Source organism: Heloderma suspectum, chromosome 2, assembly GCF_057233095.1.
Source record: "Heloderma suspectum isolate Gila_16-S chromosome 2, 16-S_ref, whole genome shotgun sequence".
Lineage (NCBI taxonomy): Eukaryota > Metazoa > Chordata > Lepidosauria > Squamata > Helodermatidae > Heloderma > Heloderma suspectum.
The window spans coordinates 164042175-164061403 of record NC_139459.1 but is presented as its reverse complement, the minus strand read 5'-3'; the positions used below and the strand labels follow the sequence as shown (position 1 = coordinate 164061403).

General features: G+C 48.3%; 2 protein-coding genes across 6 annotated transcripts in view; one reads left to right on the top strand and one right to left on the bottom strand.

Annotated features, from left to right (window-relative positions):
- Positions 1 to 927: 927 nt before the first annotated feature.
- RGL3 (ral guanine nucleotide dissociation stimulator like 3) overlaps positions 928 to 19229 on the top strand; it is a 26751-nt gene continuing 8449 nt past the window's right edge. The window contains exons 1-10 of one of the 2 annotated variants that reach the window (XM_084835665.1): positions 928 to 1168; positions 6068 to 6172; positions 6809 to 7029; positions 8542 to 8738; positions 11274 to 11407; positions 12116 to 12331; positions 14210 to 14313; positions 14565 to 14649; positions 17073 to 17165; positions 18670 to 18747. In XM_084835665.1, the coding sequence (XP_084691791.1) occupies positions 1145 to 1168; positions 6068 to 6172; positions 6809 to 7029; positions 8542 to 8738; positions 11274 to 11407; positions 12116 to 12331; positions 14210 to 14313; positions 14565 to 14649; positions 17073 to 17165; positions 18670 to 18747 (1257 nt within the window). In that variant the 5' untranslated portion in view covers positions 928 to 1144. Of the gene's footprint in view, positions 1169 to 6067; positions 6173 to 6694; positions 7030 to 8541; positions 8739 to 11273; positions 11408 to 12115; positions 12332 to 14209; positions 14314 to 14564; positions 14650 to 17072; positions 17166 to 18669; positions 18748 to 19229 lie in introns of both variants that reach the window. The other variant, XM_084835666.1, reaches the window with a different exon arrangement.
- The window catches only part of LOC146353086 (uncharacterized), a 21204-nt gene continuing 15861 nt past the window's right edge, over positions 13887 to 19229 (bottom strand). Inside the window, exons 3-5 of one of the 4 annotated variants that reach the window (XR_014787972.1) lie at positions 17676 to 17816; positions 17048 to 17253; positions 13887 to 14664 (exon numbers count right to left, since the gene is read on the bottom strand). Coding sequence is in view for 1 of the 4 variants with exons in the window: in XM_084835673.1 (XP_084691799.1) it covers positions 17233 to 17253; positions 17676 to 17848 (194 nt within the window). In the remaining 3 variants the exon portion in view is untranslated. Of the gene's footprint in view, positions 14665 to 15076; positions 17254 to 17675; positions 17849 to 19229 lie in introns of those variants that run through there. The other 3 variants (XM_084835673.1, XR_014787973.1, XR_014787971.1) reach the window with 3 other exon arrangements.

Sequence of the window (19229 nt, the reverse complement as noted above, 5' to 3'; positions counted from 1 at the left end):
CACATAACTAACATTTCCACCCGCGCTGCCATTCCATGCTTTAAAACTGGTTCTGCAGTCTCAGTGTTGGTACAGCAACAAAACTGTTTGCCAACTCTGATTTAACAACAACAAAATACTCTAATCAGGTTCAGTTTTGCATTTGAAACTCACTTAAATCATAGCACCATGATGACTACAGGAATAAAATGGGGTTTGCTTCTGCTGGCCTGGTGCCCTTACCACCTGTTGCTCTATGGGTGGTCGGGGGGGGGGGGGCTCTGGCCCTAGCTGCACCACTAACTTCTTGCTTGATATTAACGCTCCATAGGATTCAGCCTGGGGCTGCTGAGTGCTGACCCAGGCAGGGTGGTCTTACTTGCCTGCTGCTGCCATATTCGAAGGGAAGCAAAACTGGATGCAGCTGCTGACTCCCCTTTTTACCAATGTCTGAAATGAAACACGGGCAGGCAGAAATGTCACAACCAGTGGAGTCTGGTGGCTCCGATTTTGATGGGGCTGGGAATCCATTCCGGGTTTCAGTCAGAACCAGACAGAACCCTAAAGGAGCTATCCAAGGTGCTGAACCCTGCCCCCAAATCGGGTTCAGCACCTTGCATAGCTCCTTCAGAGTTCTGACTGAAAACCGAAATGAATTTACAGCCCCACCGAAATCGGAGCCACCAGACTCCACTGATAGCCCCGCAAAAGTGGGAACTGGGCTGTCCCAAGTGGAGGAGGGAGAAAAGGCAGTTTGGGAACCAGTGGCCTAATCCTCTGCTTTAAGCAACATTGAAATTAAAAAAGGGGTCTCCATCCGGCGTAGCAAGAAAGGGAGCGCCCTCTGGGGCCTCTTCCACTCCTCACTAAGGACCTTGAGGGGCTCCTCCAATGAGGCGCCGCCGCCGCCTTCCAGAAGGAACCCAGCTCGGCCCGGCCACCGCGAGGCTGCCCATCCCTGGCTGGGGTGACTCGCGCGGCGCCCTCCTCCCTGTTGCGGAGCCGGAGGGCTGGACGAAGAAGTCCCCCGCCAGGGCAGCAGGAGACTGACTCAGCCCCGCCCTCCACCCGGCTAGCGCCAGCCTGCTGGCACCCGCCGCACTCCCGATGCGAGGCGCAACGAGGAGCGGCCGAGGCTGCGGCCGAGAGCGGAGACCTGAGGAGGATGGGCAAAGCGGAGATTGCAATGGTAGGGCGGGGGGTGGCTGGCGGGGGTTGCCGGATACAGACAGAAAACAGTGGGCAGAATCCAGCTAAAGCCCTACTTCGAGCAGACCCATCGAAATGAATGGGTCTACTCTAAGTAGGACTTTAGTGGGATTCTACCCAGTAGACCAGCTGTTAAGAGCTGCGCTGGAGAGGGAATTTCGGCAGGTGCTGATTCTCTCCCGCCCTCTGCAGCTGCCGCATTCCCTCTTGCGCACGACTCTTAAAAGCCCCGGAGCTCTGCTGGGTTTTTCTGGGCATCGGATCATACTCAAGGTCACTTTATACAGATTCCTCGCCCGCCCGCCTCCTTATCGCCCTTCCGTCAAGCAGGGTGGTTCAAGGCAGCGACGAAAATGATCCGTCGGCCGTCGCCGGCACCAGTGCTTGCAAAGTTAGGGACCGTTGCAAGCCTTCTGAAACGATCCAGGGTAAAAGACAAGTTGTGTTATCGATGTACTGTAACGTTGAGGCTGGAAGGCTGAACTCCAGTACTTCTCACTTATCTCGGATAGGCCCTATTGAACTCCATAGGGCTTACTTCTGAGTAGACATGTATAGGATTGCACGGTCAGGCTCTGAGCAAAAGCTGGCAGCCTCTGTCCAGCCCACCCCAGGGAAAAGCGCAGGGAAAGAGTTGGATGGAGCTGTTCTTGTTTAGAATGGAACGGATGGATGTTGCTCCCTAGGGTTTCATATGGGGCTTTAGGAGGTTGGACATGGTGTGATTTGAGAAATGGGACAGTATACAGCAGCCTTCCACAACCTGGTGCCCTCCACATGTTTGGAGTTCAACTCCTATCAGCCCCAGCCAGCATGCGTAATGGTCAGGGATGCTGGGAGTTGTAGTCCAAAACATCTGGAGAGTGTCAGACTGGGCAAGGCTGGTACAGAGCATAAGGGGGGATTTAAAAAATAAACTAAATGCAGAGTCCTGCCTTCTATTCGCTTGCTCTGAACTTCTTTTCATTCCCCTCCCCACCCCCTCTCTCACTCACACACTTTGCTCCCCAAAGGGTGAAGTACAGAATTCAGGATTCTGGGTTCCCCAGCTCACAATACCCTGCCTATACAGGAGACAGGCCAAGCATTTTTTTAATATACAAATAATATAGAATAGGAAATTACGTGTGTGTGTGTGTGTGTGTGTGTGTGTAGAAGAATAACATAAAGAAAAAACGGAAAGGGGATGAGGAGAGAAATAGCTCATAAGTTAATATAATGAAGGGGGCACATGCTGGGAGTTTACAGATTAATTTCTAATATTTGAGAACAGGACTGCAAGTTTCCCACCCGCCCATACACACAAAAATTAATATTGTGGCATCAGAAAAATCCTAAAGCTATTTGGCATTCATGTGCACCAATAACTGAAAGTTGGTTAGAGTCACTGTTTTCAGTGTATTTATTCTCCTATTACAAGTCTGTCAATGATGAAGTGTTTCCAGCAAATACAGAGCCACAGTATATAGAAAAACGTAGAGGTGGGGTGTTGTTTTTAAGGAAAAATACATCGTTTTACTTGTGTGCCCAGGTGCTGGAGGGAGCTGAGGTTGGCTTTGCCTTCAGCCCGGTGCCTGGCACAGGGCAGTGTGTAGATGGTGGTGGTGTTACATTTCTACCCTCTTGCTAGACCGGTCTGGTGGCTCTGCTCAGAAGGAAATGTCAAGGAAGGTCACAGAGGAGCAACTGGATTGGGGTTCAGAAACCAAGCGTGCAGAGCTCCTGTCCCCGGAGCTAGTTTTGTACTTCACCCCATTTTTTGTGGTTCCCCCACCTTTCCTGGAGAGGAAGGGGTGGGGGCAGGATGGAACTCCTTGATCCCATTCCGTGTCCAGATTTCACTCCAGGGGAGGAAGGAAGCAACTGTATGGCAGGCACTTCCTTCAGCAAAACCAAACAGTTGTCCTCTGTATTGACAACAATGACAATATTCGTAGCAGAACTGCAGTTGCCTCCCTGTTCATGTGTCTCTAAGTAGCGGCACGATGTGCAGAAATTAACAGGTGAAGCTTTTCTTGGCATAAGTGGCAGAGAAAGCTTCATAAGTGGTATTGTGATAAATTCTGAAGAGCAGGAGCTCATCATGAGAGACCCCATAGCTATACCTCCAAGGAGAATCCATAGTCCGTCTGTCCCCAGGATGGATGGAGACTGAGGGAGAGAGAGAGAGAGAGAGAAAGAGAGAGATATCCTGCTTTTCTATTATTTATTTATTGCATTTCTATACCACCCAATAGCTGGAGCACTCTGGCTGATTCACAACAATTAAAATCATAAAATGTAGCATAATGAAACATCATATTTTATGTTTTAAATTGTTTTAGATATATGTTGTTGTTGTTGTGTGTGCTAGTTGTTCTATGTTATTATGAGATTGGTTTTATACTTTATATAATGTATTTTCATGGATTTCTTAAAAAAAAAAAAAATTGAACCGCCCAGAGAGCTTCAGCTATGGGGCGGTATAGAAATATAATAAAGGAAAGGAAAGGAATTTTTTTTTAAACTTTAAATTTAATACTACAGTATAAAATCAAAGTAAAAACCAGCAGCAGTGTAAATATATTATTTATATTCAAAACAGCTAACGGTCTGGTTAAAAACAACCACTAATAAAATCTCACAGTTAAGTTTATGGGGCATGACTGTGCATAGTTACCTGGGAGTAAACTTTATTTAAACTCAATGGTGGTTGCTTCTGACTGCAAGTTCAACTTGTAAAACACATTGAGCTTTAACAAAAGATCTTCACCCCCCTGAAATGCCACCTTTAGCCTTTAATTAGAATTGCAATCATTCTAAGCAGTGTTACTATTTAAACTGCAGCTTGAAGTGAGAACCCCATCAAAGAAAAGGAAAGAAATATCCAAGGTCTGCTTGATTATTGTCCTCATTCTAAGACTTCTGAGATAGCTAGATAGCATCACTGATGCAATTAATATGGACTTGAGCATGCTCCGGGAGAGAGCCCAGGACAGGAAGGCCTGGCGTACTATGGTCCATGGGGTCACAAAGAGTTGGACACGACTTAACGACTGCACAACAACAACAACAACAATCTGCCATAAAGAATTGCAAAATTTGAAAGCCTTGTTATCACCTCATTCACTTGCCATAGCTTCAGCCAATGAGGTCATCATGCCTGCTCAGAAGTTCCAGACCTGTACCCTCTTTCCAGTTCACCACTGCCTGCGTAATTCTGTTGTGTCAGGCTGCTGGTGGCTGTTGCTTTTCGAGAGCAGGAGCAGAAAAAAAATGCCAGCCCTATGTATATATATGAATTCTGGACAGTGTCTTAGCGATAGGTCCATTGAACACACTCCCTCAGAAAGTTATCCCGTGTAAACTCCATTGCAATGGGATGCAACAGTATTGTGGTACCCATTCTGTTCAATTCTTTTAGAAATGAACCATATCTGGGGAAGAAATTCTTCTAGCTCAAATATGCTTGCAACCCTCCCACCACATCCAAATTTGTTTTCTATTAATTCAACAAAAAATCAGTATGATTTAGATTATGGGTGAGAAGACTTCAGGCATGCAGGATCTATTTTGTTTTTTACCACAACACAGGTCTACCAACTGTAGCCAGACACAAAATGGTAGCTCAGGGGGTGGAGTTGTATGGCACAAGAACTCACTTTAAAAAACAACAACAACATTGTGGGTTGTCATGAATGAGGCAGCGTGCACCCTGCCCAATTACTCCCACAGCAAATAGGAGCGGCTAGACGACCCAGGGATGTTCCACCCCTGAGTTGTGTAGCATTGTGTCCGAACCTAGACCTCTGGCTTGTCTCTCCTTCAACAAGACAGGAAAATATTTTTCTGACTTATCAGGGGAGAGGCCAGTCAGAGGTCCATGTTTGGATGCAATGCTAAGCTATCCAGAGACAGTGTCCCTGGGTTGCTTAGCCACTCCTGTTTGCAGCCGGAGTGATCAGACTGCATGCACAACCCGGATTTAAAGAAAAAAAAAACCCTGGGTTGTTGTGACATGCAAACCAGGCCAATTATCTACTACATTGGGGCATATACTAATCTACATGTGAGGAAACTCTCGTGGCCAGCAGGACTAAACAAAGACCTGGCCAAAACCAACCTATTAGTACTCCTCTTTTACAGATGAGGAACAGTGAAGTGGAGACATAAGCAATTAACACAAGGCTACCCATAGCAATTTTTTTTTTCTTTCAATTTTCCTTGCTCTCATGGAAGTACTGGAAGTCAGAAACCCATGGAGATTACTGAAATTCATTCAGAAATCTACCAGTAGATTCATCTTCTGTCCTCCCTTGGTTTAGAGGTAAGGCTGCAATACACTTACTGGGGAATATGTCCCACTCAATGTCCTAGTAAGCATGCAGAGGATTGGGTTGTAAACATACTGAATGAAGCAAACTGAAAAACTTGGTGCCGTTGTTTTCAAATCAACTAACAAGAGTTAAGTTCTTTTTTAATGCCTCTGATTTGGCAGTGCTAAAAATTAAATACCGAAGTTCCAAAATGTTGCTGAATTCATGTGAAATTCCATTTCAGCTCTTGTTTCTTTCCTAGTGGCCCTCCAGGTATGTTGTGTGTGTTCCAGAGGAGGGAGAAAAACCCTTATGGCCACATGTGTGGCTATCAATCAGAAAAAAACATATATTTTTGTAGAACACAGAAAAGAGGCAAAGAGCACCACTGTCTGGTGGCCCATAAGCCAAGGCTGGGGAACCCTCTGGTCCTCCAGGTGGTGTTAGATTCCAGCTGTCATCACTCCCAGTCATCATGGCCAAGAGTCAGTGATCCAACAACTTTTGGAGGGCCACAGGCTCCCCAGCCCTGCCATAAGCCCTGGTCTTAGCTCTGCTGCGGTTTCTTCTCTACCTCTCCCCAGACGCCCCTACAGCAGTGGGGTGAAGAGGTAGAAGAAGGGGCCATCTTCAGCATCATCCTTCAGCGAGTGCGGAAAGAGCCTGTGGCCAAGAAATCCAGTTCCCTGGTATGTGCCGTCCTCACACAGTGGGGCCCTTCCTCTGTGCTAAACGGGTTTAGGACTCACCAGCTGAGGGATATTGGTCATGAAGGTCTTCTCTGGTTCATATTCAGGCATGAAAAGGAGCTCTCCCCCCCCCCACAACATCAGGAACCCCAATATTTAGGGGCAATGAGGAGTTTTCATTTAAAAAGAAAAGGACATTGTTGCAAGTGCATCACCCCATGAAAATGAGATTCCTTTTCAGGCAATTAATTTGATATTAGAAAAAAGGGAAGGGAGGTTGTGCACCTATACTTAGTATTGCATGGAGGAGGAGCTATCAATGGTTTCTGGTCTTGTTGGCTGTATATTACCTCCAAGTCTCTGTATCCCAGTTGCTGCAGGACAGGATGAGTGTGGTGCTGTTGCACTCATGTCCTTTTGCTCATGGGTTCCCCAGAGGCCTCTGGTTGGCTGCTGTGGGAACAGGATGCTGGACGTATAGGCCTTTGGTCCCATTCCGCATGGCTCTTCTTATGCTCTTAGGTGCGAAACCTATTTACTACTGGAATCCAGAACCATTGAAGAGTGTCTCCCGGTGTCACTGACATGCGGCTACCCCACCAGCGCACTGTGCGATGCCTGTCCCCTTCCCAACAGGTTGATCCCGGCCCACCAGAGTGTCCCTTTGTACAGTACCGCACTTGCAAGAGGCGTATGTTGCGGGCGGCCACGCTCCCCAGGCTGGTGAAGTGGCTGGGGTCAGCCAACGTGGAAGGTGACCTCGACTACATACCCAGCTTCCTGGCCACCTACCGGGCTTTCGCCAGCCCTGTGCAGGTGCTGGAGCTGCTGCTGCTGCCACCACCGGGACCAGACAAGTAAGACACTGGGTAGGGGGTGGGTGGTGGATGTGAGCTCCCGGAGAAGGCACCCAGGAAAGGTTTGATTCTTGAGGCAAGGACCTGCCAGGACAGTGAACTGGAGGGGCAGGCAAGTGGAGAATCTTGTCCCCCTGCTGCTTCTATTACAGGCAAGTCCAGGGAGCCTGTGCAGAGTTAGATTCTTCCAACTTGATGTGCCTTCATACAGATCAAATTACTTTCTAGATTATAAAGAGCAGGAAGGAATATCAGGGAAACAGCAACCCGCAGAAGTCAGTGCTGGTCCCAAGACATATCAGGCCTGTCAGCTCAGTCACAGAGCACGTCCCACCAGGCCTGCAGCGTCCAACACAATGGGCCCATCTACACTACAGATATTTGAGCGAGCTTAGCTGTCGTGGATGGCTCATTCCCGCTCTCCCAGGCACCCTAAGAATTGCAGGGGTGCTGTGAATTCCCTAGCTCCCTCACACAGAACTCCAGTTCCAAGAGCACCCTCTGGGGCACGGGAACGACTGAGAAAGCCAACTTAAATTGGCAGCGTAGACATGCTTGCTTGATTAAAAACCCGCTCCGTGTCAAGCCTCACTGTTTGTCCCTCCCACCACCAGCCGCCATGGCATTCCATCTGGTTGGCTGTCCAAACAGTTTCAAAGGGTCCTTTAGAACAGGGGTCCCCAACCCCCGGGTCATGGACTGGTACCAGTCCGTGGCTTGTTAGCAACCAAGCCGCAGGAGTGTGCGAAACCCCCTAACCTTGGGTCTGCAGGGGTCCGCGGGTGGGGGCGATCCATCCCTCCCCCGGAATCCTCGCCGTCCCCGGCCAACTCTGCTCTGCGGCGAGTCTGCAGAGCTGCCGACCAGCTCCGGCCGCTGGCGGACCGTCCGGCTGCTGGAATGCAAATGGCGTCCGCTATGCGGATGCCATTTGCGTCCCAGCGGCTGGAAGTCTGCCAGCAACCCCCGCCCCCCGGTCCATGGAAAAATGGTCTTCCATGAGACTGGTCCCTGGCGCCAAAAAGGTTGGGGACCACTGCTTTAGAAGCTTCAGGATTCACTTGCCATTGCAAAAGGAAGGCCTGTTCTAGGAAGAAGTCAACTCAATTTCCCAGGACCCTGTCTCTGACATTGGCCATTTTGGGGCAGGTGGGAAATACATCCCAGGGTACCAGTAAGATACTCTCCTTGCTGTTCATTTCCTTAAAAAAAATTACCTTTAGGAAGACCCCTCATGCTAAGTAAGTGTCCTTGGGAAAGGGAGGTTGCTGTACCTCTCGGGGGTGGCCTGTGCAGGATGCACCCGGGAAAGACGAGTTGCCAGATGAGCGGTGAGGTTTGATGTGGGAAAAGCAGCCCAGTCTGGCGAGATGAGGAAGGAGGGGCATGCTGGGGGTAGACGGGGGCAGGGAGTGGCTCATTCGGAGCAAGCGAAGCCCCAGGGGCTGGGGGCATCAAGGCGTGAGAGGCAAGGGAGGGCGGGGGCTGACTGCCTTTCCCTTCTGGCTGCAGGGCGGCGCTGCATGTGATGGAGCTCTGGCTAGAGCATCACCCTGAGGATTTTTGGGAGCCCCCCAAGCACCCCAATCTGCAGAAAGCTGTGCGCTTCCTGCACCAGTCTGCTCCTGGCTCCCCAGCGTGTATTTTGGCAGAGGAACTGCTGCAAGCCCACAAGGGAAAGAAGAAGGAACACAGAAGGCAGGCAGATGGTAAGAATCCCCCAGGCTCACGAAGACTTGTCAAACACCCAGAGCTTGTGGCCCGGGCCTGTCCAGCCATGGCCTGTGCTCCCTGGCAACATGCAGCTGCAGCAGGCATCCGCCGGCATCCAAGATACTTCCTTGGCTCAAGCCCTACTGCACCCAACCCCATTTCTTCATAGCCTGCCTCTGCATTAGCACAGATTTGAGGATTTGAATACATTTATGCCCAACAAACCAATGAGCACGAATGCTTTTAATGCGTTGGTAGAAAGCTGGCTGTTCAGAGAGGATCAGCCATGCCTGTTGTTGTTGTTTTACCCCAGAACTCCAGCTGAGATTATTAAGCGCGATCAAATTAGGTTTAGTTTAGATTATTTTATCAGATTTCACACTGACCTCTCAGCTCAAAGTAGTACAGTACTATCCCTACCTTACCATCTGTGTAGGTGCAGGTAGTAAAGGCAAAAGTTTATAGTAGTTAGGAGTAACCTGTGTGCTAGCAAGGGGCCTTTAACCGTCATACTTTCCATTTTCACCTCCTTTGAAAATATTGGGGAGGGGTTTGTCCCATTTTTGAATGCTTCTCCGTGTAAAAAAAACCCCTCTGTATATGTAACAAATTATAACATCAGTGAGAGGATTATGCTATACCTGTCTCACTGATATGCTAGTTTATTTCATGCAGAGAAGTTTTTTCCCCCCCATTAGGATGCATTCAAAAATATGCCACCTCCTGAAGTCTAAGGCCCAGAATTCTACTACATTCTACATAACATGTAGAATAGTTTCTTTCTTTCTTTCTTTCTTAGAACACAGTAGGCTTAACAATAAGGTTACTATTTCCGGAAAATCGTTTCTTGATTCTATTTCCAGAAAAATCACAAAATTAAAAGTTTTTTTCCCTCCCAGAATCAGAAAGGCACAAGGGTTTAGGGCAGGAGTAAACAATTTGATGTCCTTTTAGATGTTTTAGACTACAACTTTCATCAGCCCCAGCCAGGCCAATGGCCAAGGGTTGTGGGAGTTGTAGTCCAAGACATCTGGAGGGCACTGAGTCACCTGTCTCTGGTTTAGGCAGTAAGTTATCTAGATAGATATAGATAGATATGATCGATCTCTAGTGTAGTACTTTGCTTGCCCTATTAACATGCCTATGCCATTGTATACTTTTCTATATAAGAAAACCTGATTAGTCATTAAAAAACTGGCAAAAACAAGAGGAGGGTCAAGGCAGCAGGCTGTAAATTCTGTCACAACTTCTGTTCCCATTGGAATTTTTCATCCCCAACCAGGGAAGGTTGCCAATTTCATTGGGACACTTTGCTCCACTGGATTTTGTAATCCCTGGACAATGGGAGATGAAAGAATGTTAATTCTGTCAGGATGTTTGCCCCATCAGATTTTGTAAACTTTGGACCCAGTGGTGGGTGGGTACAGGTGAGAACTTGCAAACAAATTCAGGATCATCTGCCTAGGTAAAGTGCACTCTGGGTAATGTGTGATCTGGGGACTCAAACGCTGGGCTGGGGAAAAAGTGATGCATAGACCACATCAGTTCTTGCTACAGATTTCGAAATCTGTCAGAGATACTCTTCCAGACATTGACCCAGTTGTGCAAACAGTCACTTGGGGAAACAATGTTTTTAGGAGCACTGAAGAAATAGCATATGATCCAAGGTACACCCCAGAATCCTTTGCAGTGCGGCTCAGGGACTATTGTCAGATGGTGCATAACTTAGACATCATCTGGGGGTTGTCCCAGGATTCTCCATCACCTTGCAGGATATCCTGGGGAAGCACATCTCTTAGAATGGACCTGTTGTCTGAGTGGGATACTTGACTTAGAGCATAACCCTATGCATGTTTAGACAGAGAAAAGTCCTACAGCTCCCTGCTGGCTGGGGCATGCTGGGAGTTATAGGGCTTTTTCTGTCTAAACATGCATAGGATTGCACCCTTAAGTGCCTGAAATGTCTTAGTATTGCTGATGTGATGTTAATGGCATGTCACCAAAATATAGTAATAAAATCTAGTTGAGATATGCTTAGCACAGGAGAGGAGAACCTCTTTCATGCAGAGGGCAAATTCAATTTCAGAGAAGCTTGGGAGGCAGGGGGGAGACACATTCTGGCTGGGGCCAAAGACAAAAAGGGTGGGGCTGAAATACCAGCATATTATCGCTTAAAGCTCATACTGGCAGTAAGGCTCCTACCTTGGGGGGGGGGGCATTTCAACCTTACAGAATGGGGGGAGAACTGCACAAATGCTAAGAAGCCACCAAACAATCAGTAGTTGGGAGGAGGAGTGGGGCCAGGGGAAGGGGCCATAGACATCTGGGGACCCTCAGACTGGTAGCCCAGGAGGGCTGGGCCGGATCCCAGGGCCTGAGGCTCCCCACCCCTGTCTTAGATCAAGCAGAACAGCTGGTATGGGTGCAAGAAAATGCCTTGTTCCTGGGCAAGCGCCTCCATATGCCCAGCCCTTGGGCTCCCCCCTTCCTTGCACACTCCCTCCAAATGGTCTTGTCTTCTTGCCGGGCAGGAGGAGAGCCCCCCAGGATGGGGCTGTCGCGGGTGATGGGAGAAGCAGCTGGAGCAGGGGACTGCGAAGAGACACCAGCCCTGCTGTCCTTCTCTGCCGATGAAGTGGCGGAGCAGCTGACCCTGGCGGATGCCGTGAGTAAGATCTGGAGGGATCCGGGACAGAGAATAGCTTTGGGAAGAGACTGCTATAAAGTTGTTATTGCGCGGAGGAGCTCTCAGACTCCTGGGTTCTGTTTCCAGCTCTAGGAGTTAAGATGTTGGGGCCGAGAGTAATGTTAAAATTTAGCAGCCGAGAGTAATGTAGGCGATAGAAGCTAGGCGTCTGTGCCCTTATCAAAATGCATCTGTCTGATGAAAGCAGATAGGGCCTGTGTCATTCCTTACAGCAGCCGCCCCCAATCTAGTGCTCTCTAGAGCACTAGAGAGCACTATTTATTTACTTACTTACCTACCTTGTTGCCTTTATGTCCTGCCTTTCCTCCCAGGAGCCCGAGGCGGCTCACATGATCCTCCTCCTCTCCATTTTTATTCTCACAACAACCCTGTGAGGTAGATTAGGATAGGAGTCCATGACTGGCCCACAATCACCCAGTGAGCTTCCATGGCCCAGTGGGGATTACAACCCGATCTCCCAAGTCCCAGTTCAGCACTCTAACTACTACACCACACTGGCTTATGTGGTCAGACAACTGCTCCCATCATCCCCAGCCAGCATGGCCCAATGACAGAGAGCTGACCTTGGGTCTATGAGACCTGGGTCCAAGTCCTATGTCTGCAGTGGATGCTGCGCTGGGTGGCTTTGGGCTGGCCCTCTCCCTGCCTTTCCTTCTCTTTCTCCAGGACCTCTTCAGAGCAGTGTGCCCCTTCCACTGCCTGGGCTGTGTGTGGTCCCAACGGGACAAGAAAGAGAATCAGCATGTGGCTCCCAGTGTCCGTGCCACCGTGGCCCAATTCAATGCAGTCACCAGCTGTGTCATCGCATCTGTGCTCGGAGACCTGACCCTGCGCATTCCCCAGCGGGCACACCTGCTAGAGAAGTGGATCAACATTGCCCAGGTAAGTGCATTGTGCATGAGATTATGTGTAGCAGCAGTGGGGGCAGGTGAATGTGGTGATAAAATGAGGCCAGGGAAAGAGAGGTGCTATAGATTTGATCTCTTGGGGGAGTTGGCAGGCATGGGGGGAGGATCCAGGTGTTGAGCAGCTCAGAAATTGCTTTTCTGCCTTCCCATTTTGTGACACATTTTCCATATTTCCCTCCCATCTTGCGTGTGTCATAAATGACCCCTGCAAACCCCCGAGCCCATATCCCTCAAAGTGCTATCATATTATTCTTCAGGGTGCCATGGATTCCTAGAGGGTGAGTAGGGTTATGTATTTGCAGACATGCCTCCCCCTGTCCCCTCCCCTTGCTCTAAGCCATCACATTTCACCTCCCAAGGCTGGAAACAGAACCGATTCTTGCTCTGGATCCTCTGGGGTGCAGGAGAAGGGAGCCAGCAGTATTCTGCTTCCAGTAAGAGCAGAAGTCCTCAGGGAATTTGCAAGCTGTTGCCTTTACCCTCTCCTTGTTGCAATGTTCTTGGTTAGCCCTATACATCAGGGAACCTCAGGCCCACAAGAGGTCCCCATCCAGCCCACAAGCTTCTACCCCAAGCCCCTCCCCTTCCCCCAGCCAAAAATCTCTGAAATCCAGCCTCTGCAACAGTAAATTGCAGTGTAAACAGTAGCAGCAGGAGAGCACGGCAGGGACCACAAAAATGGCGATGGGGCCTCATGCGTTCCCACAGGCCACATGTTGAGCACCCCTGATTTAAGGGAAGTGGAGGGTCAGATACCATATGTGATCATTCCTAAGGTCAGCTCACTGGTGGTTCACAATGACAGACTATTTTTATCAAAATGGACTTATGTACTAACTATGCGTGCCAAAGATACATGTAAGAAAAGTAAAGTGAATTTGACCTATGTTGATAACATAAAAGTTATTATGATGTATCAAAAAGGAACTTCAGTGGGTTACTTCAGACCCTAAAACTAGGGATCTTAACTGATTTAAAGAATTTTAGTTTAGTAAGCATCTTCCTTTTAATTTAGGGATGGGCAACCGTGGGAGGTCCAGGGGCCATTTTTGCCCATGGAGCCCCCCCCCACAACCATTCACACTTTGCAGGGTGCTTCACTGTCTACAGGGTGCCCCCCCTAAAAAGTTAAAGAGAGAGAATTGGTGACAAGCCACTGCATAGTTCTACGGGTTAAAATTAGCTTGTTTCCAAGGTAAATTTAATCCTTTTGGCACTCCGTAGCTATGATGGATGCCAATGTTTTGGTTTAAAAAAATAAGATTTTTTTTTTAATGGGTTGGGGTGAGGGGCATCTGGAGCCGCATGCAGCCACTGTGGCCTAGTTTTCACTGCAGGCAGGGCTCACATGATGAAATGCCCCTCAAAATAACTTATTAAACCCCCTGTTGATAATTGATAATCCATCAATTAATTAAATGTAAGTAAATGTAAACATTTTCAAAACCTCAGGATAGGCTCCTTTTTGAGATACTGTAGAAGTGTAAGATAATTTACAATTTACTAAATAAAAAGTACCAGTTCTTGTTAAAACATAAAGTCTTCTTTAATTCCCCCTTTTTTCTTTTGAATTATAGTAACACATCAGAACTAAAATAGCCTACAGCATAAACAGGCTTTCCGTTCAAACTCAGTCCACCAGTTAAAATTGGATGAACTGACTAATTTATCAATTAAACCAAACAAAGCTTGCAGTCATATATACTTAGAATACTGCACCTTTTTTTTTTTGCAATTGAAACTTTAATGTATCCAAGGATCGGCACTCAAACCTTGCTGAGAATCTGCCCCCACTTACTGAAATATTTGTCATCCCCCCGCCGCCTCCTCAAATGATACGTGTGTCCTCCAGAGATGCCGTGCCCTACGGAATTTCTCCTCGCTACACGCCATCCTCTCTGCTCTGCAGTCCAACTCCATCTACCGACTTAAGCGTACCTGGGCTGCTGTCAACAGGTGAGCCTTTGCAGGGGGATGCAGAAAGAGAGGGCAAAGGATAGGTAACGTATGCTGTTCCATCCTCTGCTAGGCTTCTCTTCCTTTTGGCAAGACTGTGGTGGCTTCCAGGATCTTCCCCAAACAGTGCTGGGAAGAGTTCTGTCAGAGATGCCAAGAGAGCTCCTGCTGGTCTTGACCCAGTGGGCGTGGGCCCATAGGGCTGACTCTGTGTCAGAAAGCTCTACTCACTGAGTTTGCTTATCCCACAGGGACACCAGGCGCTCCTTCCGAAGCCTCTCACAGATATTCTCTGAAGACAACAATCACTTGAACTGCCGAGAAATCCTGCTGCAGGTAGCAGAACAGTGTCTGTTGTGAGGAAGCAGGGAGCAGAGTTGTCTGTATGTACGTGTGCACGAGTTTTGTGTGCATGGAAGCATGGGCAGAACGATTTAACAGGTTGTACTGTGCTGAACAGGATATGGCTCACTAGGGAATGACAAGGGTCCTCTGTAGAGTGTCAGGAGAGTGTCCCATGCCCTCTCCATGTGTGTATGTATATACAGGTGTGTGAGCATGCATACGTAGCCCCGCAGGGTCAAAAAGGTTGCCCACCCCTTTTTTTCTTTCTCTGCCTTTCTATGTGTTCCATTACACAACCACTAGGTGGCACTGTGATATAGCAGAATTGCGCAAATACACCAGGGTCTCTTGCCGCCATTCACAGAAATACCAGAGTTTCTGCACACAATAAATGCCTCATGTGGAAAGGGTCTTTGTTACAATGCAATGCAAAGGGTCTTTGTTACAATACAAGGGTCTTTGTTACAATACAATGTCTACTGTACAGTAGACAGGCTGTACCTGTCTATGCAGCAGCAATCCCAGTGAGGCTTACTCCTAAATTAGTGAGTATAGCATTTCCGCCTTAATTTACTAGAATTCAGCCTCTGAGAGCTGCCAAATTCTTCAGATAAACAGTTTGAGGGTGGGAGGAAGTGCTGTTTAATCCTTTCCCCCTCCACCATATCCCCAGTCAAACACACACACACCAGCTGCCATTTCCCATCTAGGGGAAAAATGTTCTGCCCATGAGGCTAATAGCCAGGGGGCGATTTTAATCAGAAAAATGGCACAGGGAGTGAGTTGCATTTCTCTTCCTGTTGATGCTTCTTTGAAGCAGTTTGTAGGCCCCTCGCCAACATCTAAATTTCAGTTAACAAAAAGGTTGGTAGTTCCTATCATGGATCTCTTGTGCTACTCTAGCGCGCACATGTGGCCTTCCCACGTCTTGGTGTGGATTTATTTTTAGCCCACTGAGCCAGTGATGGAGAGGCAGACCTGAGAATAGGCCCGACTGAATGCTGCGGCCAGACCTATGGGGCTTCCTGCTTCTGTCCAGATATGCCACAAATTCCTGGCACCAGGCCCCTTGTAGTCCCCATCATGCTGGGAGGTGGCCACCCAGGGCTTATACAAATGATCGCTGTTGAGAAGAAATGGCGCAAATATAGATATTTAGATATGTATGATTGGAAAGGACACAGTTGTGTCCGGTCTGATCATGCGGTTGGTGTGATGGATGGAACAGCTCCCTGGCAGAGCACAAGCTTTGCACATAGGAAATCACAGGCCCAGGCCTTGGCATCGCCAGTTAAAAAGGACCTCAGAGAGCAGAGCTGGGAGAACCACTGCCATCACATTACCCAGGGTCTGATGGGCCAGGGGTCTAGCTGGATATAATAAGGCAGGTTTGTATGTTCCGTGCCCAAAGTGGTGGTTGGCTGTGTCAGATGCCAAGAGCGGTAACTGAGCACAAGGGGGAGCTCTGTCATTTCTTCTGCTGTCAACATTGTTGACTAGTCCCGTCCGTGCTGGTTTGGGCTCAGCCTTCCCCAACCCGGCACCCCTTCAATATTTTGGACTACAACTCCCATCATCCCCAGACAGTCTGGCAGATGGGCAGGGATGCTGGGGGTTGTAGCCCATCACATCTGGGGGGGCGCCTGTTTGGGGATCATACCAGGGTCAGGGCAATTGGGTTCCAGTCTGTTCTTGTCAATCTCGTGGTCCGGTTTTTCACCTTGGATATCTACATCTACCTCAGGAGCACATGTGGTTGTATCGTTGGGCTTTGTTGCAAATTGGACAATAAGAATGTGCAGGTGTTGTTTGCTGTTGGCATGAGCTGGAGTCAGGGTGAAGGTGGCTCTTGTACCTTTAGCAGTTGTATAGAAGAAGAGGGAATGTTGATGGGTGCAGCTTGGATGTGATAAACTGCATGTGATGTTCACAGTTCTGGAAGAAAGGTGAGCCCTGGCCTCCTTGGTGTCTTCTGATCTCCGTGTCACAGCCCTATTTCCCTAAGGCAGCTTTCCCCAACCTAGTGACCTCCAGATGTGTCAGATTACAAGTCCCATCAATCCACTAGCTGGCTGGGATGATGACATCTCTTAGGCCAGGTGTGGGGTGGACTTGAGGATAGTTGTTACGGCAGTGTTATGCCAGGTGAAACCCATGGGGCCAATGAGGAGGACACATAAAGTTGCTACATCTCAAGCCTGGCCAGGGTTTTCCTCCTTTAAGTGCAAACCATATCTGTGATGGGTGCATCACAGCACTGCAGCTTCACCTGTGGCACTTCATCCCCGCCTTTGGATTCTTAGCAAAGCCCTACCTGGATGGCAGCACAGGGGGGTCAACTCTGTACGTTTTGATTGGGGCATGTCGGATGTCAGCTCGGTTTACCCACCAGCTTGTCTGTGTCTCTTCTGCAGGAAGGAGGTACTCAGGGCTGTTCTGATGGATCCAGCAGTCCTCAAACGCCAGCCAGGGCATCTCTGAAGATGAGGCCTCAGCCCCAGCTAGTGGTGAGAGCCGTTCCTCCCTGCCTCATTGTGGCCACACGGGCTTGTCCATATCCAGGCTGAGGGGAAGTTATGGGAAAGTTACATGCTCCTGGGGAGGGAGGAAATGCAAGTTCAGACACCTTCAGCCACTTTAGCATGTGCAAAAGTGAAACAGGCTCTCCTCAAAGAAGTTAACAGTGAGAGTCCACAGTCCCCCACCCCCCTGCCACTTCTCCAGTGCCCCTAACATAGGAAACTGTAAGGAATATGTTACTTAAAGTTGTTCAAAATCTGCATGCAATATTTGTTTGTTTGTTTGTTTAAAATATTTATACACTATTTCCCATTTTAAAAATCCTGAAGTGGTTTATAATTTATAAAATGGTGAAACACTTTAAAACACAACAGTGTTACAGACTACAAGGCTCTGTAAAACAAGGTTTAAAACAACTCAATCTGCTAATGGTTAGGAAGTGCCATGGTAAACAAGTAAGATTTTAGTAATTGTCGAAAGCACATTATCATGGGTACCTGGTGTATCACAGGGGGGAGGCCACTCCAGAGGGTGCCATGACAGAGAAGGCCCGTTGCCATGTGGCTGCCAGATGGGACTCTGCAGGATGTGGCATGGACAACAAGGCCTCCCCTGATGATTGTAGCAGACTGAGGGGTCTGTATAGGGGGAGACAAGCTTTCAGATGACTCTGAAGAAGTGTGAGAGAAGAGAGGTGGAGCTAAGCTAAGTGGATAACCACCACACAGCAGGTGAAGAATTGATGTGATGAAGAAGTAACAGACTCCAGCTGTGGGGACTAGCATTTTCCTTGACCCCACCCTATGGTGGGCACCTTACAGTTCAATCTTAGACATGTCTACTCAGACGTAAGTGGCACTGAGTTCAATGGGACGTACTCCCAGGTAAGTGTATATAGGATTGCAGTCTTAGGGTATATTCACACCAGCCAGTTTTAAGTGCTTTCAGCTGAGTATGTGCCCCCTTTTGCTTTTATAATATGCTCCTCGGTGTCCTATTCCAACTTTGCGCTGTTTGCGCTAAAATTAGTGCTTCCCAAATGAAAATGCTGACATTAGCATGGTGCTCTGTTATTTCTAGTAATAGAAATCTATGCAAAGGTTTTTTGTAGCTGCTTCCATCCACCTCTTGTCTTCCACTATGATCAAGATGTTATATTTTTACACTGAATCTGATAATGCGCACTTCTGCCAATTTGCCAGTCTTCACAGAGATCTTGTTGCAGCTTTGCTTTCTCCCACCATCTCCACCCCACCTCCGGGTTTGCACACATCCGCCTCTTCTGCAATCCCTTGCAGTGACTTGGCTAGTGGATGGGTGGGTAGGAACCCACAACCAAACAGTGAAAACCACAACATCGTTCTCCTCCACCTGGGCACCACTGTGTAATGCTAATAAAGTATCTTTGAATGAGATGTGGATTCAAATAGGAGGGGGCACATTGGACAAGAAAAGGGTTGAGTGAATGAGTCTAGTTGTGGTTTGTTGCAGGCTCCCACCATCCCATATCTTGGCACCTTTTTAACCGATCTGATCATGCTGGACACGGCGCTACCAGATTTCGTGGAGGTGAGCCTCTTTGGGAAGAAAAGCAGGGAGTAAGAACACCCATTGTCCTCTCCAGGATGACTGAGCACCTTGTGCAAAGTGCAAACCATAAACTATTTCCAGCCACTCCCTAGTCACCAGGCAGGGGGGCATTTCAAATTAATTCCTCCATTATGCTTCATGTGGCTGGAGGTACTGAGAGTCTGTTCCCTGGGTTTCTTTGGCTTGAATGTCTCAAATGGTGGGAGAAGGGTTTCAGGGATGGCCTAAGAAATGTTGGTACAGAAGGAAGAAAATCCATATGAACAGACAAAGCTCCCTTATGGGAGTCAGACTGCAGCCCATCTAGCCCATTATCATCTACACCAACTGGCTTGTTGTATATGACGAAGTGGCCTCTAGTTCGTGAAGGCACAATGCCATACTACATTTTTTAGTCTTTAAGGTGCCACAGGGCAAATCTGTCAATTTTGGTTCCACTGAGTTTCTCATTTTTCCAATGC